The 18877-nt window shown below is 36.1% G+C and overlaps 2 protein-coding genes across 5 annotated transcripts in view; both read right to left on the bottom strand.

The window, feature by feature from the left end:
- The window catches only part of LOC140155317 (protein lin-7 homolog C-like), a 29659-nt gene extending 27796 nt beyond the window's left edge, over positions 1-1863 (bottom strand). For all 3 annotated transcript variants that reach the window (XR_011859373.1, XM_072178109.1, XM_072178108.1), the window contains exon 1: positions 1785-1863. Coding sequence is in view for 2 of the 3 variants with exons in the window: in XM_072178109.1 (XP_072034210.1) it covers positions 1785-1818 (34 nt within the window). In the remaining variant the exon portion in view is untranslated. The remainder of the gene's footprint in view (positions 1-1784) is intronic.
- An 11543-nt stretch (positions 1864-13406) lies between these two features.
- The window catches only part of LOC140155311 (acyl-CoA 6-desaturase-like), a 32882-nt gene continuing 27411 nt past the window's right edge, over positions 13407-18877 (bottom strand). For both annotated transcript variants that reach the window (XM_072178097.1, XM_072178098.1), the window contains exons 10-11: positions 17829-17954; positions 13407-16582 (exon numbers count right to left, since the gene is read on the bottom strand). In XM_072178097.1, coding sequence (XP_072034198.1) covers positions 16528-16582; positions 17829-17954 — 181 coding nt within the window. In that variant the 3' untranslated portion in view covers positions 13407-16527. The remainder of the gene's footprint in view (positions 16583-17828; positions 17955-18877) is intronic.

The raw sequence follows: 18877 nt of genomic DNA on the forward strand, positions 1-18877 counted from the left end.
TTCCAGTATTTTAAATTGTTATAACATTCAAAGTTTAATTTATATTAATATTTAATTTCAAATAGCCATTCATTACATTTGCTTTTTTGGACAAAACGGGTTAAAAGTGACGATGGAGGGGGGTAGGCCTACTTGATTGACATTTCTTGTCTTTTTAAATATTCTGCAGGTACTGAGAATGTTTTAATTTTGAAGTTATGCACTTGCAAAAGATGTTCAAAGAACGTTTACTATTAACATCAATTAATTTAATATCTTCATGAAAATAGCAAATCAGCAACCATTGTGCATTCATGTGCATCAAAATGACGAAAAATGGCAATGGTCGGCTATCATGCTTGTGCTTGAAATCGGCATCCTGTCTAAAGTATGAAAGAAAATAACCCAAAATTTCTTACAATTAATTCAAAATGTAGTGAAAAAGATAACAAAATCATTTTCAAGGCCTAAAAGCGATGTTTTAGCCTCTTCAAGGGTTCATACCACTAAATCAAGCGTGTGAAGCGGTTTCCGTAAAAGTTTATCACGACTATAGTCCCAACTTTGCATAAAAAATGTGCAAAATCGGTACAATATTAACAATTTTAGTGTTGCAAATCGTGTTTTGCTAGAACTTGTGAATGTGATCTCCACTAATTTGAACAGAAAACGCGAAAATTTGAGTGATGTTTACGATGATGAGCGCATGAACACACGAGGTCAAAACGCGGTTAGCAGTCAGACGTAAACACGGGAAAATCGGGTCTTTTATATAGCGCTATTTTTCTCAAAAAGTAGACCTAAAATATGGTGTCATTTTCAGATATGTTATGCAGAATTTTGTTCTGATTAAAATGATATCAAATATATATTTCAAAGTAAGACGTAACTTGACTTATAGCCTAAAACGTGACCCCTGTTTTGCACGTAAAGTCTATGGAAAGCTATTTGGTGGCATATACCCTTTAAGTACAGAGCCTATGGGAATGACCTTTGACCTTTGGTCTAAATAAGGCCAAAATATGACAACTTTAACGAGCCATAACTTTTGATCCCATGGGTCAATTAAAAAAAATAAAGTATCTTTGTAATCAGGAAGCCAGGCTGCATAATCTGAGCAGTGTTTCAAGTCTTATTTTAGTGTATTTAAAATTGACTGAAAAACCCTACTAAGAACAGCAGCCTAGCACCAAAAGTGCTTGTTTGACTCCTTTCAGCATGTTTAGGGGCGTTAGGCAGTATCAGAACCTACATGTTTCAGGATATTGGCAACCTTAGTGAAGAGAACTATTCCACTAAAAAATGTCAGTATGATAACAGTGAATGTCTGTAGACTGTGCTGACGAAACTAAGTTGGACGTGGACAACTAAAAAATTTGATTTGCCCGTTTTAATTTTTAATTTTAATTTTTTAAGTTTGCTTGTAACTAAACCCGGGAACTAAACTAGCCTACTAGGACTAGGAGTGCCCCCTCCTGGGGTTTAGGTTTAGCGTTTATCACCGGGGTTTATCATAAAAGACCTAAAACTACGCATCGCATATATTTTGCCGTTTGAAATTGTAAATGGCGAATACAAACATTTTACTGTCATGACTGTGGATGTCACCGATACGCTATGTTAAATTTTAAGCTTACCTAAAATCCCAACTAAAAGACTATATTTCACATGGAATTTCATCAACCAACCAGTAACGATCGGTTATAATATCAATTCATACGATGCGCCATACATATTCCAACCACTGAGCTTATTAAAAATCACGATCAATGAAATCTAAGAGCACTTTCAGTGGTTTTTCTTACCTCTTTCCAAAGTGAGCTCTGCCATGGTCGCCATTAAAATTATCTGTCAGTGTTGATAATCTCTTCCACAGTGCAGAATTATCACTATATGCGTGTGATAAGGGTTAACGCTCATATGCGGGTAAGTTACAGATAAATGAGATTACGTGAGCCAATAAGTGCATGACGTCATTCAATCAATCAACTTTTACCAATGATCCCAACAAATTTTATTGACACACCCTTTTATTTTTGTATAAAGTTGTAAATGTTTACATTTTTTTTAAATTGTTGTTGAAGTAAACATATTTGACCGTCCTTCAGTGGTGGCACTTTCCGGGAGGGGGGTGACATGACATGAATTTCACCAGGCTAAAGTGAATATTAATTTCACAAAAAGTTTTTGGGTTAGGGGGGGATAAATCCCCATGACCCCCTGCAGCATCACCCTGCATTCTATCCCCCTTTTAGAGGCTCAAAAGTGCGCTTACAGATTTATGGAAGTGGTTTAGGGACCGATCACAAACACTTGGTAAGGGGGGGCCTGATGATAAAAAAATTTCATCGCGAAAAATTTGTCGCCCCCCCTTTACAGACCTCAAAATTTTCAGGGCCCCCCTTTTTGACATGAAAGGTCTGCGTTCAACCAGTTTACCGTGCCTTAGAACCCGATAGACGGTGACATTTGACCATACACTAGGATCCACAACATGCTCATATATCTATCATGGGAACAGTTCTTAAACCCATAGGCCTAATACATTTGTACATTCATCCTTTGAAAATTTGGGAACACAAACTCATACTCTGCAACTTGAGGTCAAATTTTGCACTATGATTATGTAATTGAGGTTATTGGACTGTGCCATTGGGATGAGACCGTTGTGGTCCATAGTGACTTAAGATCAATTAACGAGGCCGCTTAAACTGATGGCTTTTGTTTGCTAATTACCATAGAATCTATATATAGCGGTTATTGCCAAAGTTGCAATATGGTGGCACAATTGGGCGGCAAACTGTATGCAAACAACACGGCATATTAATTATACATGTTCTACATTGTTGTATTTTAAAACACTGAAGACCAAAATTGACTAGCTACTACCTCCATGATTGGATTAAGTAAATAACTAAATCCTGTTATCTGCCCAGCAATGTTTGCTTATCTTAATAATTGTAACAAACTGTAGTGTACCAAATGGTATAAGACAGAAAAGGCAAACAGACAGAAATTTAGAGTTTTAAATTAGAGAGTTGACAGGAAGTTGTAAGAGTTAAATTGTTATGGATATGATTGGTGTAAGCGCGAAAATGTTGAATGTCAGATCAAAGTCATCCGAGGTGAATTAAGTAATGTCAATCACAAATTGTTACAGGTCATTTGAGGTGGACTAAGTTTATATTTGGATTGTCAGAACACTTTCCCCAATCAAACACATTCCTCTTGCATTTGATCATCTTCTACTCTTCCCTAGAAAAATCATTATAATACCAAATCTCAGTACACACCATGGAATTCACCATATCACGTCCAAGTTCACATTGGGCGCCACATTCCTTTTTTAAAGGAATTTTTATTGACATGAAACTTATGGGTCAACCCCATAGAAAAGCATATAAACTCAATTTTTCCCAGGACAATTTGTGGTAATTTTTTCAGGCCCCCCCTTAGGAGGGTCAACATTTTCAGGGCCCCCCTTTTTGCATCAGGTCCCCCCTTACAAGTGTTTGTGAACGGTCCCTTGACCCTTAAAAATTGCCACTTTGAATGCCATATCAAATAAAAATTCCTTTAAAAAGGAACAGAGCGAACAAATGAGGAAGTGTCAAGATAAAGGTGTAGTTATTTTATTGTTTGAACTTTTTCTATAATTCGCATCGATCATAATGAGTATGTTTTTACGTACCTCAAATGACAAGGACTACGACGGTACTTAGCCTATGATTTTGCCTAGAGACTGTACTCAGTGTATGGACAGTGTAGCCTATTTGTCTAATCATTTTGGCTATTTAATTCTGACCATTGTGATTAAAACAGGCTATTGTGTACCAAGTGATAAGACCGGGCACGTATAATAAAAATACACTGGATAATTCATGACAGCCTATTTACTGGCAAAAGGTGGGCCAAATAAATCTTAGTTGATTCTTGAACACAATTTAAGCAGGAACCTTGAGGCAGAATTTGAATACATATTATCCTGTAACGTTTACTTAGCCTAACAGTCAATGAACGTTCATTGTTAGCATAATAAGTAGCTTTGGGTATCCTATGTTTATGAAATAAAGTGTTTACAAACGAATAAGGAACAATAATACAGAACATTTATTGTTGATTAATGTAGCTATGGGTATACAATGTTTACAAAATAAGAGCGTTAATGTTTTGTACATGAAGTTAACGTCTTTGCTACATAGCTAGTTGTTATATACATCGAAAATGTGACTAGAGATTTACAATTTGATGACATTCAAAATAATTTAGTATTAAAGAATTTCAACAAATTACAGAACTTTCATTTGTTGACATACTAGCAATATTGTTAAGGGGTACTACACCCCTGCCCAATTTTGTGCCCATTTTGCATTTTCTCAAAAATTATAGCGCATTGGGGACAAGTAAGATATGTATATTATAGGGGCAATGACTACAACTACTGCACTGGAAATTTTATTTCAGCACAGACAACAGTTGTGGAGTTACAGTCAAAAATGAGGGAAAACCAATATTTGATCAATAAATCAATAACTACTTGCTTTGAGTTGCTGAATTTTCAGTACAGTAGTTGTAGTCCTTGCCCCTATAATATACATATCTTACTTGTTACCAATGTGCTACAATTTTGAGAAAAATGCAAAAATAGGCACAAAATTGGTGTAGTACCCCCTTAACAATGTTGAAAATCATGTTCATAAGCGTAACATCCTCTATGTTCATAAACGTAAGTAATCCCATAACTGTTCAAATAACAGCCCTCACTTAACAGACATTAAGTCTCAATTGACAGGATCCATAAGTGGTAAAGTAAATATATTTTCTCTTTATCGCCTGCCTAAGTTTCCCCATTTAAGGGATGGGGTATGAACGTTCGGACAGTATTTATTGTGGGACATTAGAGCACGTCAGACATATCGAATTGCATTCTGAATACGAAGAATGTCCTTCTGATATCAAATAATTTTGATTTTTTTGAAATTCGCAAATGATGATTTTTACTTAAAGTGTATGTAGGTGGGATGAAAAAGCCGACGATCAATTGAAAATTTTGACCTTTCGTATTGAAGATATGGATCTTTTTCCCAAAACACAAAAAAATTAGGTAATTTTGGGAAAAAAGTCCATATTTTCAATATGAAAGGTCAAAATTTGTCAATTGATCGGCTTTTCCTCGCAGCTACATACACTTTAAGAATATGTCATTAGATTTATGAAAAATTATTAAAAATATGAAAAATATCAAATTTTAATAATTTGTCATAAAATTTGTAGGCCTATTACATCGTGATTTTCAAAAATGAAAATTATTTGATATCAGAAAGACATTCTTCGTATTAGGAATGCAATTCCATAATGTCTGATGTGCTCTCATGTCCCACAAAAAATACTATCGAAACGCCCATTCCAAATCCCTTAAGTACTCTCTTTAATTTACTCAAGGTTGTGTTTGTGTAAATGAATTCAGTTATATAAACACAGCCTCATGAAAAGGTCATGTTGACATAAATTAATTGACTGTGTGCTTAAAGTATCATTAAAAGCAGAACAACAAGCACATACAGGCAAGTATTTGGCCAGTATCAATAAAACTATAATGAGGCTATTAATGTAGCCCAACTGTACGTACAATCTGGCAATACCACTAAATCTTAAAGCAATGAAAAATATCTGTTGCAATTTTCGGATTTGCATAAAAGTAATTCTAGTTCATCCAAGTTGTAAAACAATTATTTCTTTTAATACAAACACATTCCTTGGTAAGACAACTTTATAGCACTGTTTGAATATCAACATGAAGTAGTAATGACAAATTTAAATGTACACTATCGCCTCTGTAGCTTCCTGATTACATAGACAGCACGATTATTTTATTTTTATTCTGCAACGCTGTGAGGAAATAAGTATGCCAAAACCCATCGCAATAAGGACGAAAAATGCTTCGCCCAAAAAGGGGCCATTTTGAAACTTTTTCTACCACTTTTGGACCTTTTTATTGGGAAAAAATGAGCAAAAAATAGCCCTTTTTGGATTTCATTTATTTATAGGGGGCTGCCATGCAGTGTATGGGCATGCAATGAGTGACCCTTTTTTGGGGCGCCCGCCTTAAGCGGGCGCCCCATATATAAGGCGGGCGCCCCATATATAGGCATGACTTTGTGAAAAGCTTCTAATTTCACTCTTGCTAGATTTACTTCGCAATTGTTTTGCTAAAATTATGCCCAAATGCCCAACTCAGAAATAAAACCACAATTTGCTTGGATTTTATCTTATTATTGTTTTCTGATATGCACGGGATAAAATGTTGAGCGTATATTCTTTGTTTAAAATACAAAATTAATGGACTTATAAAAACACCTAATAAAATCCAGACCTTTGACCTTTGTATGCCTTCCACCAGTTTACCGTGTGTCTTAGAACCCAATAGACGGTGACATTTGACCATACACTAGGATCCACAACATGCTTATCTATCATGGGAACAGTAATGTTTGCTTAATTAGATGTTATCTTAATTAGAGCTCTAGTAGGCCAAATGTTATTATTTGCATGGTATAATTGACTTGGAAAGTTTGTTTGCTGGGGAGTTATAGGCCTATATGTCAGAGTCAGGATGTAAGTATCATGCCTCAAATCACGAATTATTGTAAGATTTAGTGCAGAGTAGGTTAGATATGAAAATGGAAAGTTACAACAAATGACTATACACCTGATTCGTGAACTGTGTCATTTTGAAAGACTCTTCCTGTTTATCCTTCATCTCTATTTGATTTTCAGTGTATTAGCAAGTAGATGATATGTATCACAGACGTTATACATTTATAAAAAAAACTTACGTTTTCTATTGGTCAACATAGGCGTAGATCCCGGGTGGTGGGATACCCCCCATATTTTGCCAGGGGAGCTTACTTATTTGTGTCTTCTATACTATTCATCATATACCCCTGCATAACGAAATTCAACAATATTCAATATCCAAAGCAATATCCTCACTATAATAGGTCCCCAAAACAGAACTTTTCCCCACCCCACATAATCGCAAATTGACACGAAAGCTTCATTCCCATTTATTTCATCCAAAACGGTCCTGTCATACATCTTCCCCAATCAAACACATTTCTCTTGCATTTGATCATTTCCTACTCTTCCCTAAAAAAATCATTATATAATACCAAATCTACACACCATGGAATTCACCATATCACGTCCAAGCACTATTCATCATATACCCCTGCATAACGAAATTCAACAATATTCAATATCCAAAGCAATATCCTCACTACAATAGGTCCCAAAAACAGAAATCCCCCACCCCACATAATCGCAAATTGACACGAAATCTTCAATCCCATTTATTTCATCCAAAACGGCCCTGTCATACACCTTCCCCAATCAAACACATTTCTCTTGCATTTGATCATCTTCTACTCTTCCCTAGAAAAATCATTATAATACCAAATCTACACACCATGGAATTCACCGTCACGTCCAAGCTCACATAATTTGGGCGCCCCATTCCTTTTTTAAAGGAATTTTTATTTCAATCATCTACCATCTATACTACTAAAATAATAGCCGGTCTCTGTCTATCTGTCTGTCTGTCTGTCTGTCCGGCTATGCGTTCCGCCGTGCTTCGACGCATCGAGCCGAAATTTCGGATATGGATAGGTGACGGGAAAAGCAAGTTAACCGGGTGGTTTTCGAAGGGCCCCCTCGAGGTCAAAGGTCATCTAGGGGGGAAAATACCCCAACTGGATAGCAAAAGCAGCAGCAAGTGGATACAAAGATGTGTAATGGGCAACTCTGGACAAGTTTCATTCAGCTTTTGGCTACATGCCCAATTTGAAATGCACTGTAAATGTCTACCCAGAATGCATTGCTGCAAATATGCTATATAGTGTCTTCCCAGCATTCATTGCTAAAAATGATTTCTTTAAGCGCCCCTACCCCAATAAGCGCCCACATACCCCAATAAGTGCCCACATACCCCCTAATAGCTAAAGGGCTATTACAGCAACAGGCGCACTAGTCTATACTAATAAAATAATAAGCGGTCTCTATCTGTCTATCTATCTATCTATCTGTCTGTCTGTCTGTCCAGCTATGCGTTTCGCCGCACTTCGACGCATCGTGCTGAAATTTTGGATATTGATAGGTATTGGGAAAAGCATGTTGGCCATGTGGTTTTGAAGGTCATCGGAGGTCAAGGTCAAAGGTCAAAATTTCAAACTTTGTCCGATCGGGCCCAAACTTGGTGGGTGGAATCCTTGATACGAGGGGAATATATGCACGAAATAAAATCGAGGTCAACCGAGGTCAAAGGTCATTACGTAGGGGTCAAATCTCAAACTTTGTCCGATCTGGCTCAAACTTAGTGGGTCGAAACCTTTGTATGAGGGGAGCATAAAAAACATTATATGGAGGTCATCCGAGGTCAAAGGTCAAAGGTCATGGATTTCAAACTTTGTCGTATCGGGCTCAAACTTGGTGGGTGGAATCCTTGATACGAGGGGAATATATGCGCAAAACAAAATTGAGGTCAACCAAGGTCAAAGGTCATGTAGGGGCTACATTTAAACTTTGCCCTATTGGCCTTAAACTTGATAGGTGCAATCCTTTGTATGAGGGGGGCATGAAAAAAAAAAATTACACAGAGGTCATCCGAGGTCAAAGGTCATCTGGGGTCAAACAGTATCACTATCATGCCAGTGCTCTCACAGCATCAGGGCTCTCGCAGCTGCAGGTGCACTAGTACTCTAAAAACAAACGTTAACACTCTAAAAACAAACGTTAACACTCTAAAAACAAACTGAAGTTTTTAAACACTTGAAAGTGTTTATATGAATATATTAACACATGTTGGTGTGTTTATATCGGCAACATAAACATGTTGTTAATACCATTTAATAAACACTTTATCAATATCTTAATCCCACTTGGCATTATTGTTTCGATAATGTAGCTCTGTCATACTTTGAAAAGGTTGGCAGAAAATGTTCAATGTCCAGTTATAAAAATGGTAAAGTAACAGGCATATAAAACGTTTTAGTAACATTCAAAAACATTCTTGAACACCCATTCAGTGATTTGCTCATCCGGACGATCGTAAAAATCATCAAAATTCAGATTTTGGTACCTTGTCATTGTCATCTATGTGCTAACATAACCTGCTAGTGGTTCAGCCGAAAGCCGTGTATTTAAGACAAAATAACACATTTTACATAAATCTGTAATTTAGATACTGACTATGCCAGTAGCGTAGCCAGCGGGGGTGGGGGTGGGGGGGGGGCAGGGGGAAAAAGTGCCCCTCTGACAAAAAATAAAATAGTGATTTGCTCATCCGGACGATCGTAAAAATCATCAAAATTCAGATTTTGGTACCTTGTCATTGTCATCTATGTGCTAACATAACCTGCTAGTGGTTCAGCCGAAAGCCGTGTATTTAAGACAAAATAACACATTTTACACAAATCTGTAATTTAGATACTGACTATGCCAGTAGCGTAGCCAGCAGGGGGGGTAGTAGCGTAGCCAGCGGGGGGCAGAGTGCCCCCGACAAAAAAATGAAAGAAAAAGTGCCCCTCTGACAAAAAATGAAATAGAAAATCAGGAGGGCAAAGGAAAAGAAAAAGGCCAAGGAGCCCCTTTACTAGCAAAATCCAGGGCCAAAATAGTGTAAAATACAAAAATTCTCCGCGCTACGCGCGCACATCATCCCAATAAGGCCCTTTTCGGGAAACTCAAAGACATACAGTCTCTATATATTGTATGATGCAACTGCAATTTTTTTCATCTGTGCCCCAAAAATTTTATTTTGCCCCCCCCTGACCAAGAAAGCTGGCTACGCCCCTGGACCATGCTGACAGTATCTAAATTAGCTACATGTATTTGAATGGGGCTTCAACTTTGTCAGTAGTACAGAAAACAGCAGTACTGACTCAGTACTGCTGTTTTCTTTGTTTTACGCCAAATTTGTTATTTCAAAAATACCAAATGACAATTTGAATGACTTATCCTCACTTTTAAGCAATTTATAAACAATTTGAATTTTTTCACACTTCCGCTGGGATCACTGAATGGGTCTTTAATGAAAAATATTCTAACATAATGTTATGTGTTGACGAAATATTTGGTAAACAATGGTTGCAAAAACAAATTTTACAATTACATTTTGATATCTAAAAATTGTTGTGGTGTATTTTTATACAAAACGTTTTAAAACCCAACAGAATGTTATTAACATGTTTTTACCAAACCAAAACCCAAAATATAACCAGTTTAAAAATATGGTTTTGTGCTTGCTGGGATTTGTCAAAAAAAAGTGTTGTATTGATGTAATTTCTTTAGTCATCCAATGATCACTCTTTGGGCAGACTTCTACACTGAAGAGATTTGTCTGGGGGAAGGGGGGGGGGGTCCAAAGTGTGAGGCCTTTTCATCCAATGATCACTCTTTTGGTTGGGGGTACTAATTTCTGAGGACATAATATAAAATGTGTCAAAAAATCTCATAAGCTCAATTTTCTGAATCAAAATAAGACCATAAAGTCTTTTATCAGACACATTTTGACAATTCAGGCCCCACTTTTCAAGACGGATTGACAACACTGTATTTATGTGACATTACTAATATAAATGTAAATTGCCTCGATTCCACCTATTTTACTCATATTTTGCTTTATATTGTTGTGTAGATTTAAGGTATTTTTAGGGTGTAGATATTAGTTTTTGTTATATTGCTTTGTATTGTAAAGCGCTCTGGGATCGCAGATATATTGCGCTATATAAATGTTCGTTATTATTATTATTATTATTATTATTACTTACAAAGTGTGGATATTTTCAGGACAAATGAACTTACATGTAGAAATTGTAGTAATTCTTTCAAAAGTGGACTTTGTTGTGGTCTTATTTTGATTCAGAAAATTGAGCTTATGAGATTTTTTGACACATTTTATATTATGTCCTCAGAAATTAGACCTTTGAAGGTTTAGTGGATCATTGCATCAACTGGCTAAGGGTCTCTCCCTGGGGACCTGTCCCCTACTTTGGGACAAAAAGAGTAATTTGTTTGTTCTTTTATCAGACACATCTTGACAATTCAGGCCCCACTTTTCAAGACAGATTGACAACACTGAATTTATGTGACATTACTAATATAAATCAATAAATCACTCATCAAACAATGACATATTATCAACATAACAAGGCACACATTTATTTTTTATTTCTTCCTTCAAGCTCAAAAGCTGCAATCGATTTGATATTTCAGTAAAAATAATAATAGTTGGTCCCTATTTTAGAAGGTTTTAGCTCTTCAGCTCAAATTAAATTTGTCTATTTAAATAATCTTGGCAGTGGCATTGCTTGGGGGAAAGGAAGGGCATGTGCCCTGGGTGTTGTCATAATGGGGTTCCAAATTGACCAATTCAGCACCACATAGATCGATTCTGTCCCTCCTCCAAGCAGTGAAAGTCACAATTTTAGCATGCTTTGCTCAAATTTCAACATAAATTTTGGAAGATCGTTTAAAATTCAACTTGATTACAACCAAAGTGGTACAGAAATATTTCAGGAAGGGGGCACTAATCTATTTAATAATATCCTTTCCCCCGGGTGCTACAACCCCTAGCTATGCCACTGATCTCAGGGCCATAGCAAGGTAAACAATATTGGGGCAGTCAAAATGAAGGTTTCTGTCAAAATTGAAATTATGTTATACAGAAATATATTATAAAATACCACAGATTAAGAATCTGTGAAAATACTCAACAATGTAGCAATCATGACTGCCCTGCCACCCTGCTTGCTATGGCCCTGAATAATCTTATATACAGTTTTATTACATATTATTATTTATTTCATTAATTACTATAATTTTATATACAGTTTTATTACACTGCAATTTAAGAGATTGACTTTAGTTGAATTTGAACTTGACTTTGTTTGTGTGTAAACAAGGTCGCCACATTTTTATTAGGTGGAGGTGCCTTAATGTTAGGTTTGGGCATTTGATAATTAAAAATTAAATATCCAAAGCTAACGCTAAATAGGGCACATTATAAATGGTTTTTTTCCATACAGCTCAATACTTTATTGAAATTAATATTCTATTATTGACACAGATAAAGAAAGTTTACATATGCATTGTGTTATAGGAACTTAACTAAATGGGCTAAACGCGTTCCTTTATACCTACAAAGTATAATTGTCATTCTCAAGATTAAATATATCTCAATTTTTATATTGGATTTCAAATTTTTTACATTAAAAATGCAGTAAAAGATATCCACAGCAAGCCGCAAGGCCCGCTAATTAGTGTACTGCTTTTCGAGTGAGTGTACTGGAAACAAAACCCTTGTTTTACCTGGAAACACATTTTTTTCTTGTAATAGAAACATCATATGGGGTACTAGAGCATGCACAAATCGTAATAATGTGTAGAATATAGAAACGCTGTGGTATCTCATATGATAGTCATGGTATGCTCAGCCTGAGTCGCTCGGCCTATCTCGAACAAAATTGCGATGCGTAGCTGTTAAAAAACGAGAGGATTCGCTGTACTATCATGGCAATTTTTAACATGAAGATATAGGGATGATGACAATGTGTAGGGCGCCTCTACCTAATGGAACTTGACTTCAGAAGTCTAATGACGACCCGGAGCAACTTTTGTCTGAATTCCAACTTGTCTTCAATTAAAAGTTGACATCATAATGATTATTTGAAGCATCAGCAAGTGATGACATAAAAGTCAAATTCATAATTTGGTTTGAAGTAAACCACCGTGTAAACTACCCATCAAGAAATAATTTATGTTCTATACTTCATTAATATATTCTTGTTCATTGATTGGTTAAAAGTGGATCACATGACCAAAAATAGTTCTACCATCAGTACTCCTATCCGTAAATAGTACCTCCAAGCCGTAAATAGTATTTTCAATGTCCCGGATGAGCCGTAAATAGTACCGCCAAGCCGTAAATAGTACTTTTGACCATGCCTTCTGCGTGCGCGCATTTGATGCGACGGAACAGTTCATGCACGCAAAACTGCCATAGCGTGAATTCGCGCTGCTGTAATTGGTTAGCCAGATTTTAGCCTATTTGATTTTTTTGAAGGGCAAAATATAGGTTGTGCTTAAATTGGTCGTGCTGTTTACTCAGGATAGAAGCTGGAGAGTCCAAATGTCAAATAATTTTCTTTTAACCAATCAATGAACAATGATATATTAATGAAGTATATAAAACAAATATATACTGCCTTTATTCGAGGTTCTGGTTAAAACTATGGTCTCTCGTTGAGATCAATTCCTCACCTCGGGCCCATAGTTTTAACCAGAACCTCTCATGGCAGTATATATTTGTATACTAATCCTTAAACATAATCTGAATTTGATATCGCAACTGAAGTCAACTTCTCACAGGATCTGTGTTTCTTTGATTACATATTTGCACTACAGAAAACAGCAAAACAAATGAGTCAGAATGATTGGCCTATGTGCAGCTAGGTCACTCAGACCAAAAACAAGAAATGATGAGAAAGAGGTCAAATAAGGAATAATGCTAAAGGTGAGCCTTATTCCCCCACTTTGGCATCAGGACAGGGGCGTAGCAAGAGCCTTGGGGGCACATGGACAAGGAGCAGTGTGGGCCCCATAATGTCTTCTTCATCAGCATTTATGTCATTTTCGCATTTGCTTGGGCCCCTGAACCCTCAGGGCCCATGGACTTCATCCACCCTGTCCCCTCCTTGCTATGCCCCTGCATCAAGACTTGATTCCCATACTCCGTGTTGGATTTTGCAGTGATAGATTTGAATTGTGTGTGCTAACCTAATTCTACAGGTATATACACACAAGTAGACAGACAATTTGTCTGTACTTGATTCAAATCTGCCACAGAAAATCCAGCATGGTGTTCCTCTCAACTTGACCTGAGACGAGGCACACTGTGTATAGTCATTGTTAAAGTTATACAATTGAGGTTGGTGCTCCTGTGATAAGCATATCGACTGCTCAGTGCCAAAAGTGGGTAAGTGCAATAGCTGCCATGTGTAGATACATACAATATACTGTGTGTAAATTGCCAAATGTTCACAAGGCAACTATTGAACTTAACCACTTCTGGCACTGAGCAGTCGATATAATAATACCTTGACACAAGATTTCACAAAAGTATACTTACATTTCTCCTTTTACATGTAATATGAACTATTAAATAGTCACTACTCAAAACCAGTCATTCCGAAGATGCAAAAAGATATGAAGGAATTAAAAAACTTGCACACATGCTGATGTATCAAAAAACTTCAACATTAAAAAAAAATTAAATTCACTAATTTCTTGTAATCTACATAGACCTTCTATATCAAAGCCTATAACCAGCACACAGAGCATTAAATATCTAAGTGTCTACCGTGTCTTAGTTTTGTCTTCAAGCATCAAATATCTCATAACACAAGGCACAAGTGATTGGGCATTTGCAAGTGTTTTGGGCTTGTGACTTCCATTGTGTAGAAACTGAGCATTATAAAGCAAGTTATTTACATTAACTTTATATTACATGCTAGCATATCTAAGAGTATTTTTGTACATATGTCTTGATATAAAAATAAATACACACTGCAGCTGCTAAGAAACATTACAAAAATCCATATAAACCCAAAAACGCTTTAGCACACACATTTACACACCCTAATACATAATTCTAATACTTTTCTTTATCTACAAAGACCCAGTTTACACAGAGTCTGAAGTTGACTTGACTTCATTTGTGTGTAAACAGGGTCGCCGCATTTTGAACTTGACTTCAGAAGCTGACTTGAAATGACGACCCGGAGCAACATTTATCGAATTCAAAATCAACTTTAAAGCCGACTTAAGCAGTATAAACGAACACGTAATTAGAATTCAAGTTCATCATATGGTTGTTTAACAAGTGATCAGCATGACCGCCAACTGACCACTGTGTTAATCACTTACTTCCAGTATTACTAGGCAACATGTCAAGTAAACAACATCAAAATATTTTTGCCAAAATCAGTTCATTTTACATGCATACAGCCATTTACGATCCAATTTAGGTCAAAAAGTTGCCGATTTTAAATGCATAGAGCAAGGTTTTTTTTTAATTGGTTGGTGGGGTCCATCGAACATGTTGTCTTTAGACACCTTGCCAGGATTTTTTGTTTAAAATTTGAACTTCCGAGAAGTTTTGCATTTTCTTGTATTGACTTTGCAGCTTTGCAGGGTTTTGTACAAAATCACCAGGATGACCCAGAAGTTTATTCGTTCTTGCAATTGAACAAGTAAGAGAGGGCGTGAAAGTCAAATTCACTTTTTTTAAGTCAACTTTGTGCTTTGCTTAGTGTAAACACCCCATTAGAAAATAATGTATGCTAATCTTTGGTCGCAATATGAATTTGATGTCAAATTTGAAGTCAACTTCTTTCTGTGTGAACTGTAAAATCTTATATTATTACTTGTGCAACATCAAATGTTTTGATCTTTCAAAAATAAATACACATTGCAGCTGCTAAGAAGCATTTACAAAAATCCATATAACCAAAAAACGCCTTAGCACACACATTTACACACCCTAATACATAATTCTAATACTTTTATTTATCTACAACATCTTGCATTATTACTTGAGCAACATAGCACATTTTGATCAGCAATGAAAGAAAGGCATTTTGTTAAATAATTTACTTTAGAATTACGATATACAAGTAATTCTTATTTTAATAGAATCTATTACACTCTAACTAACATGTTGACATAATCACATATGACTGTTAGATAATGCTTTAGTGGTATACAATGTTTTATTACAAGTTTTTAGGTGGTCTAAGCTATTGATCCTATCAGAATGTTATCACCTTTGATAAAGATTTTGCTAAATTTAAATCACACAACAAAATAAAAGCTGAGTGACTTTTGACTTGGTGTCAACATGGAATTCTAGAGTCAACATAGTTTATTTTTTGTACACTGTACACTTTTCATCATCACTAATATTTGCAAATTATCTTGAATTTGTAAGTTGAAAATAACTATAGAAATGCAATATCATTATCTCTCAACTTATTATATCTAGGCACCATGTTTTTAATTTTGCAGCAAATATTTCATGCACGATCATATGTGGTGTGATCAAGCAAAATTAGTTGGATGTCGGATATATTGATTTTTAGATATAGCCAATATTAGAAATCAACTTCCTTTATATTTTATTGTTCTGAGCAACACAGAAATGGCCATATCTCAAGAACGGTAAGTCTAATTATGATGGCGTTTTCAGCAAAATAAAGCGCTGAGAATGGCTCATGTAATGAAATTTAAAACTGAATTTTGATTTTGATCGACATCAGACTCATTTTGCTTGATCGCATCACATATGATCAATATTATTATCAATTGTAAAAGCTAAGAAGCACTGGAGTATCACCTGCTCTGCTGTCTAATCATTGGTATTCTTATTTTCCTGTCGTTGCTTTGGAATTTTCCCTGTTGTTGCTGTGACACTTGTTAACCAGGCATATGGTATTAAGGCATTTCATGGTAGGCTTCATACCACAGCTGTCCCGAATGTTCTAGTGATCTACAGTGTAAATAAAACAAAGACAATAGCATCTTAATCAGTCACAACTAAAAACAATGGTGCGGTACCTGAGCTAGCGGTGTTTGTGCTCAAATATTGAGAAATTGGTTCTCGCTATCTAAGTGTGTATAAAAATGAAAAGATCAGCTCTGATGTTCATTAAAAAGCCTGCTACTTTCAAGTGCAAGATTGGGCCCTCTTAAAATATTTATGATTTTTATATCATTTATCTACAAAATGAAGTGCATTCTATGTTGCATTTGGCTGTACCAATCTTGTACATAACTACAAGAAACTGATGTGTACCAACATTTTTTTGATACAGCCTATAGTGAGCTCACTTTCAGTTGACAATCCTAGATCATCTGTGTCCCTGAACCCTTCACAACATTGTATTGGGCCTCTCCTGCCAGTGTATTTTTGTATAGTTGTTTGTTTGTCCACATTGTCATACCATTTTTCACCAGGATGTAACAGTGACGTTAGTGTGCATTTCATTGGGCGCAGCCTCAAATTGCTAGCATTCGCTCAAAGCACTGGTGACACACGCATGTGCTTAAAGACGACGCATAGATGTGTGAGCGAAACAGCTGCTTCAATGCATTGACGTCACTGCCACATCAGGGTGAAAAAATGGTATAGTAAATTGTTTTATAAAGTTCTATTTTGATTATTGTATAAGGAAACTTGTAAAAAATCTTGTAAAAAAGTAAGAGGCACCAAGTGCTCCAAAGACTAGAGTGTTCAAAAAGTACTTAAAACAATAATAGCAATGAGCAATCAGGCTATAGACCTCTACAGGAGGACATTTATAAAAACACCAATCATGTGCAAGCATCAAAATATGCTGTAACAAGTAAGGGCAACGCATTATATGGTTGTAGTGAACAATCACACCATGCTACAAACTGATCATTATATTGGTTGTATAATATTTTGCAGTAAACCTTTGACGAGCGCGCACTACTAACTACTGTGATGTTGCAAAGTCACAGCTAACAACATGTACGGCACAAAGTTCATTCATAAATTTCCACTTTGCAACAGCAGGTCACCTCAGCAGCCAATCAGAGATAAGTGTGTTTCAACACAGTAGATATGCGATGTACACTTAAAATAGGTTTACTGCAAAATATTATAGTGATTTAGTTTACAGCACACGCCATCTTTTTGAACCAATTTTCGAAGATTTTCAACAACTGAAAAGGTCTATTTGTTTTCTACTCTCATTAAATGAAGGCCTTACCTAACAACATCAGCAAATGCTGTGAGAAGTCCTTTCTGCTGATACTCTATGCCATGTTTTGTACACATCCTCTCTACATACGGGGCAATCTTCCAGAAATTATGCCTTGGCATGGTCGGAAACAAACTACATTATGCAATGAAATAAAATGTTACAAAATAGTATAAGCCTCAAATAGAAAGAGAAGATTTTGAACTATGCAATGCTGTGGGTGTGCCTGAAATTTTAAACCACCCTGGGGGTTGGGAGCATACATAAAGAGCTGAAATGTGCTAATTAGGCTGATTTGTTTTTAAACCCAGGGGCTGAGTCCCTGGGCATGTGCCTGCAGTAACAAACCTAATAAGCAGTATATAAAGTATTACTTTTGTGGTCCGTGCTGTGCATTGAGTGTAAAACAGAAGTGATTAACAATCACACTGATTGGCTGATCAACGGTCTTGACAACAGGACGCTTGACCCATAGGTCAACAGCACATAGAAGGGGCCCGGGGACCACTCATGTATAAAAGTTGTAAGCATCCGCGTGAATTGACTTTAAAAAGTGACCCTAAGCTAGGATGTCGAAAATGTGTCAAACTAACCCTAAACAAGGATTTTACTGGCAAATAAAAACACCCTAAGCAAGGAATTGGTTTGAATTTTTGAAATTCCTGGCAGATTTGGGAAACCCCTGAACCTATTTTGAGCTTCTTGGATCATTCATAGTTACTTTGATAAGAAATTTAGAAAAAAATTACAGTTTGTTATCCTTAATATGCAAACTTTAACTTGTGTTTACTTCTTCATCTATCACTATTATAAATGCATGGAAAACCAATGCATCTAAAATATGTGATAGATGAAGAGGTAAACATTTAAAGGTTTGCATATTAAGGATAACAAACTGTAATGTTGTCATATTTTTTTTTCGAATTAACTGTGAATGATCCTGGCATTTCAGAATAGGTCCAGTGGTTCTCCAAAGCCGCTGAAAACTATCATAAAATTGATATTGGATCGGTAGATAAATGCCATTTCGGATGAGCCCTAGTTTCTATGAAATCAAA

Source organism: Amphiura filiformis, chromosome 6 (assembly GCF_039555335.1).
Source record: "Amphiura filiformis chromosome 6, Afil_fr2py, whole genome shotgun sequence".
Lineage (NCBI taxonomy): Eukaryota > Metazoa > Echinodermata > Ophiuroidea > Amphilepidida > Amphiuridae > Amphiura > Amphiura filiformis.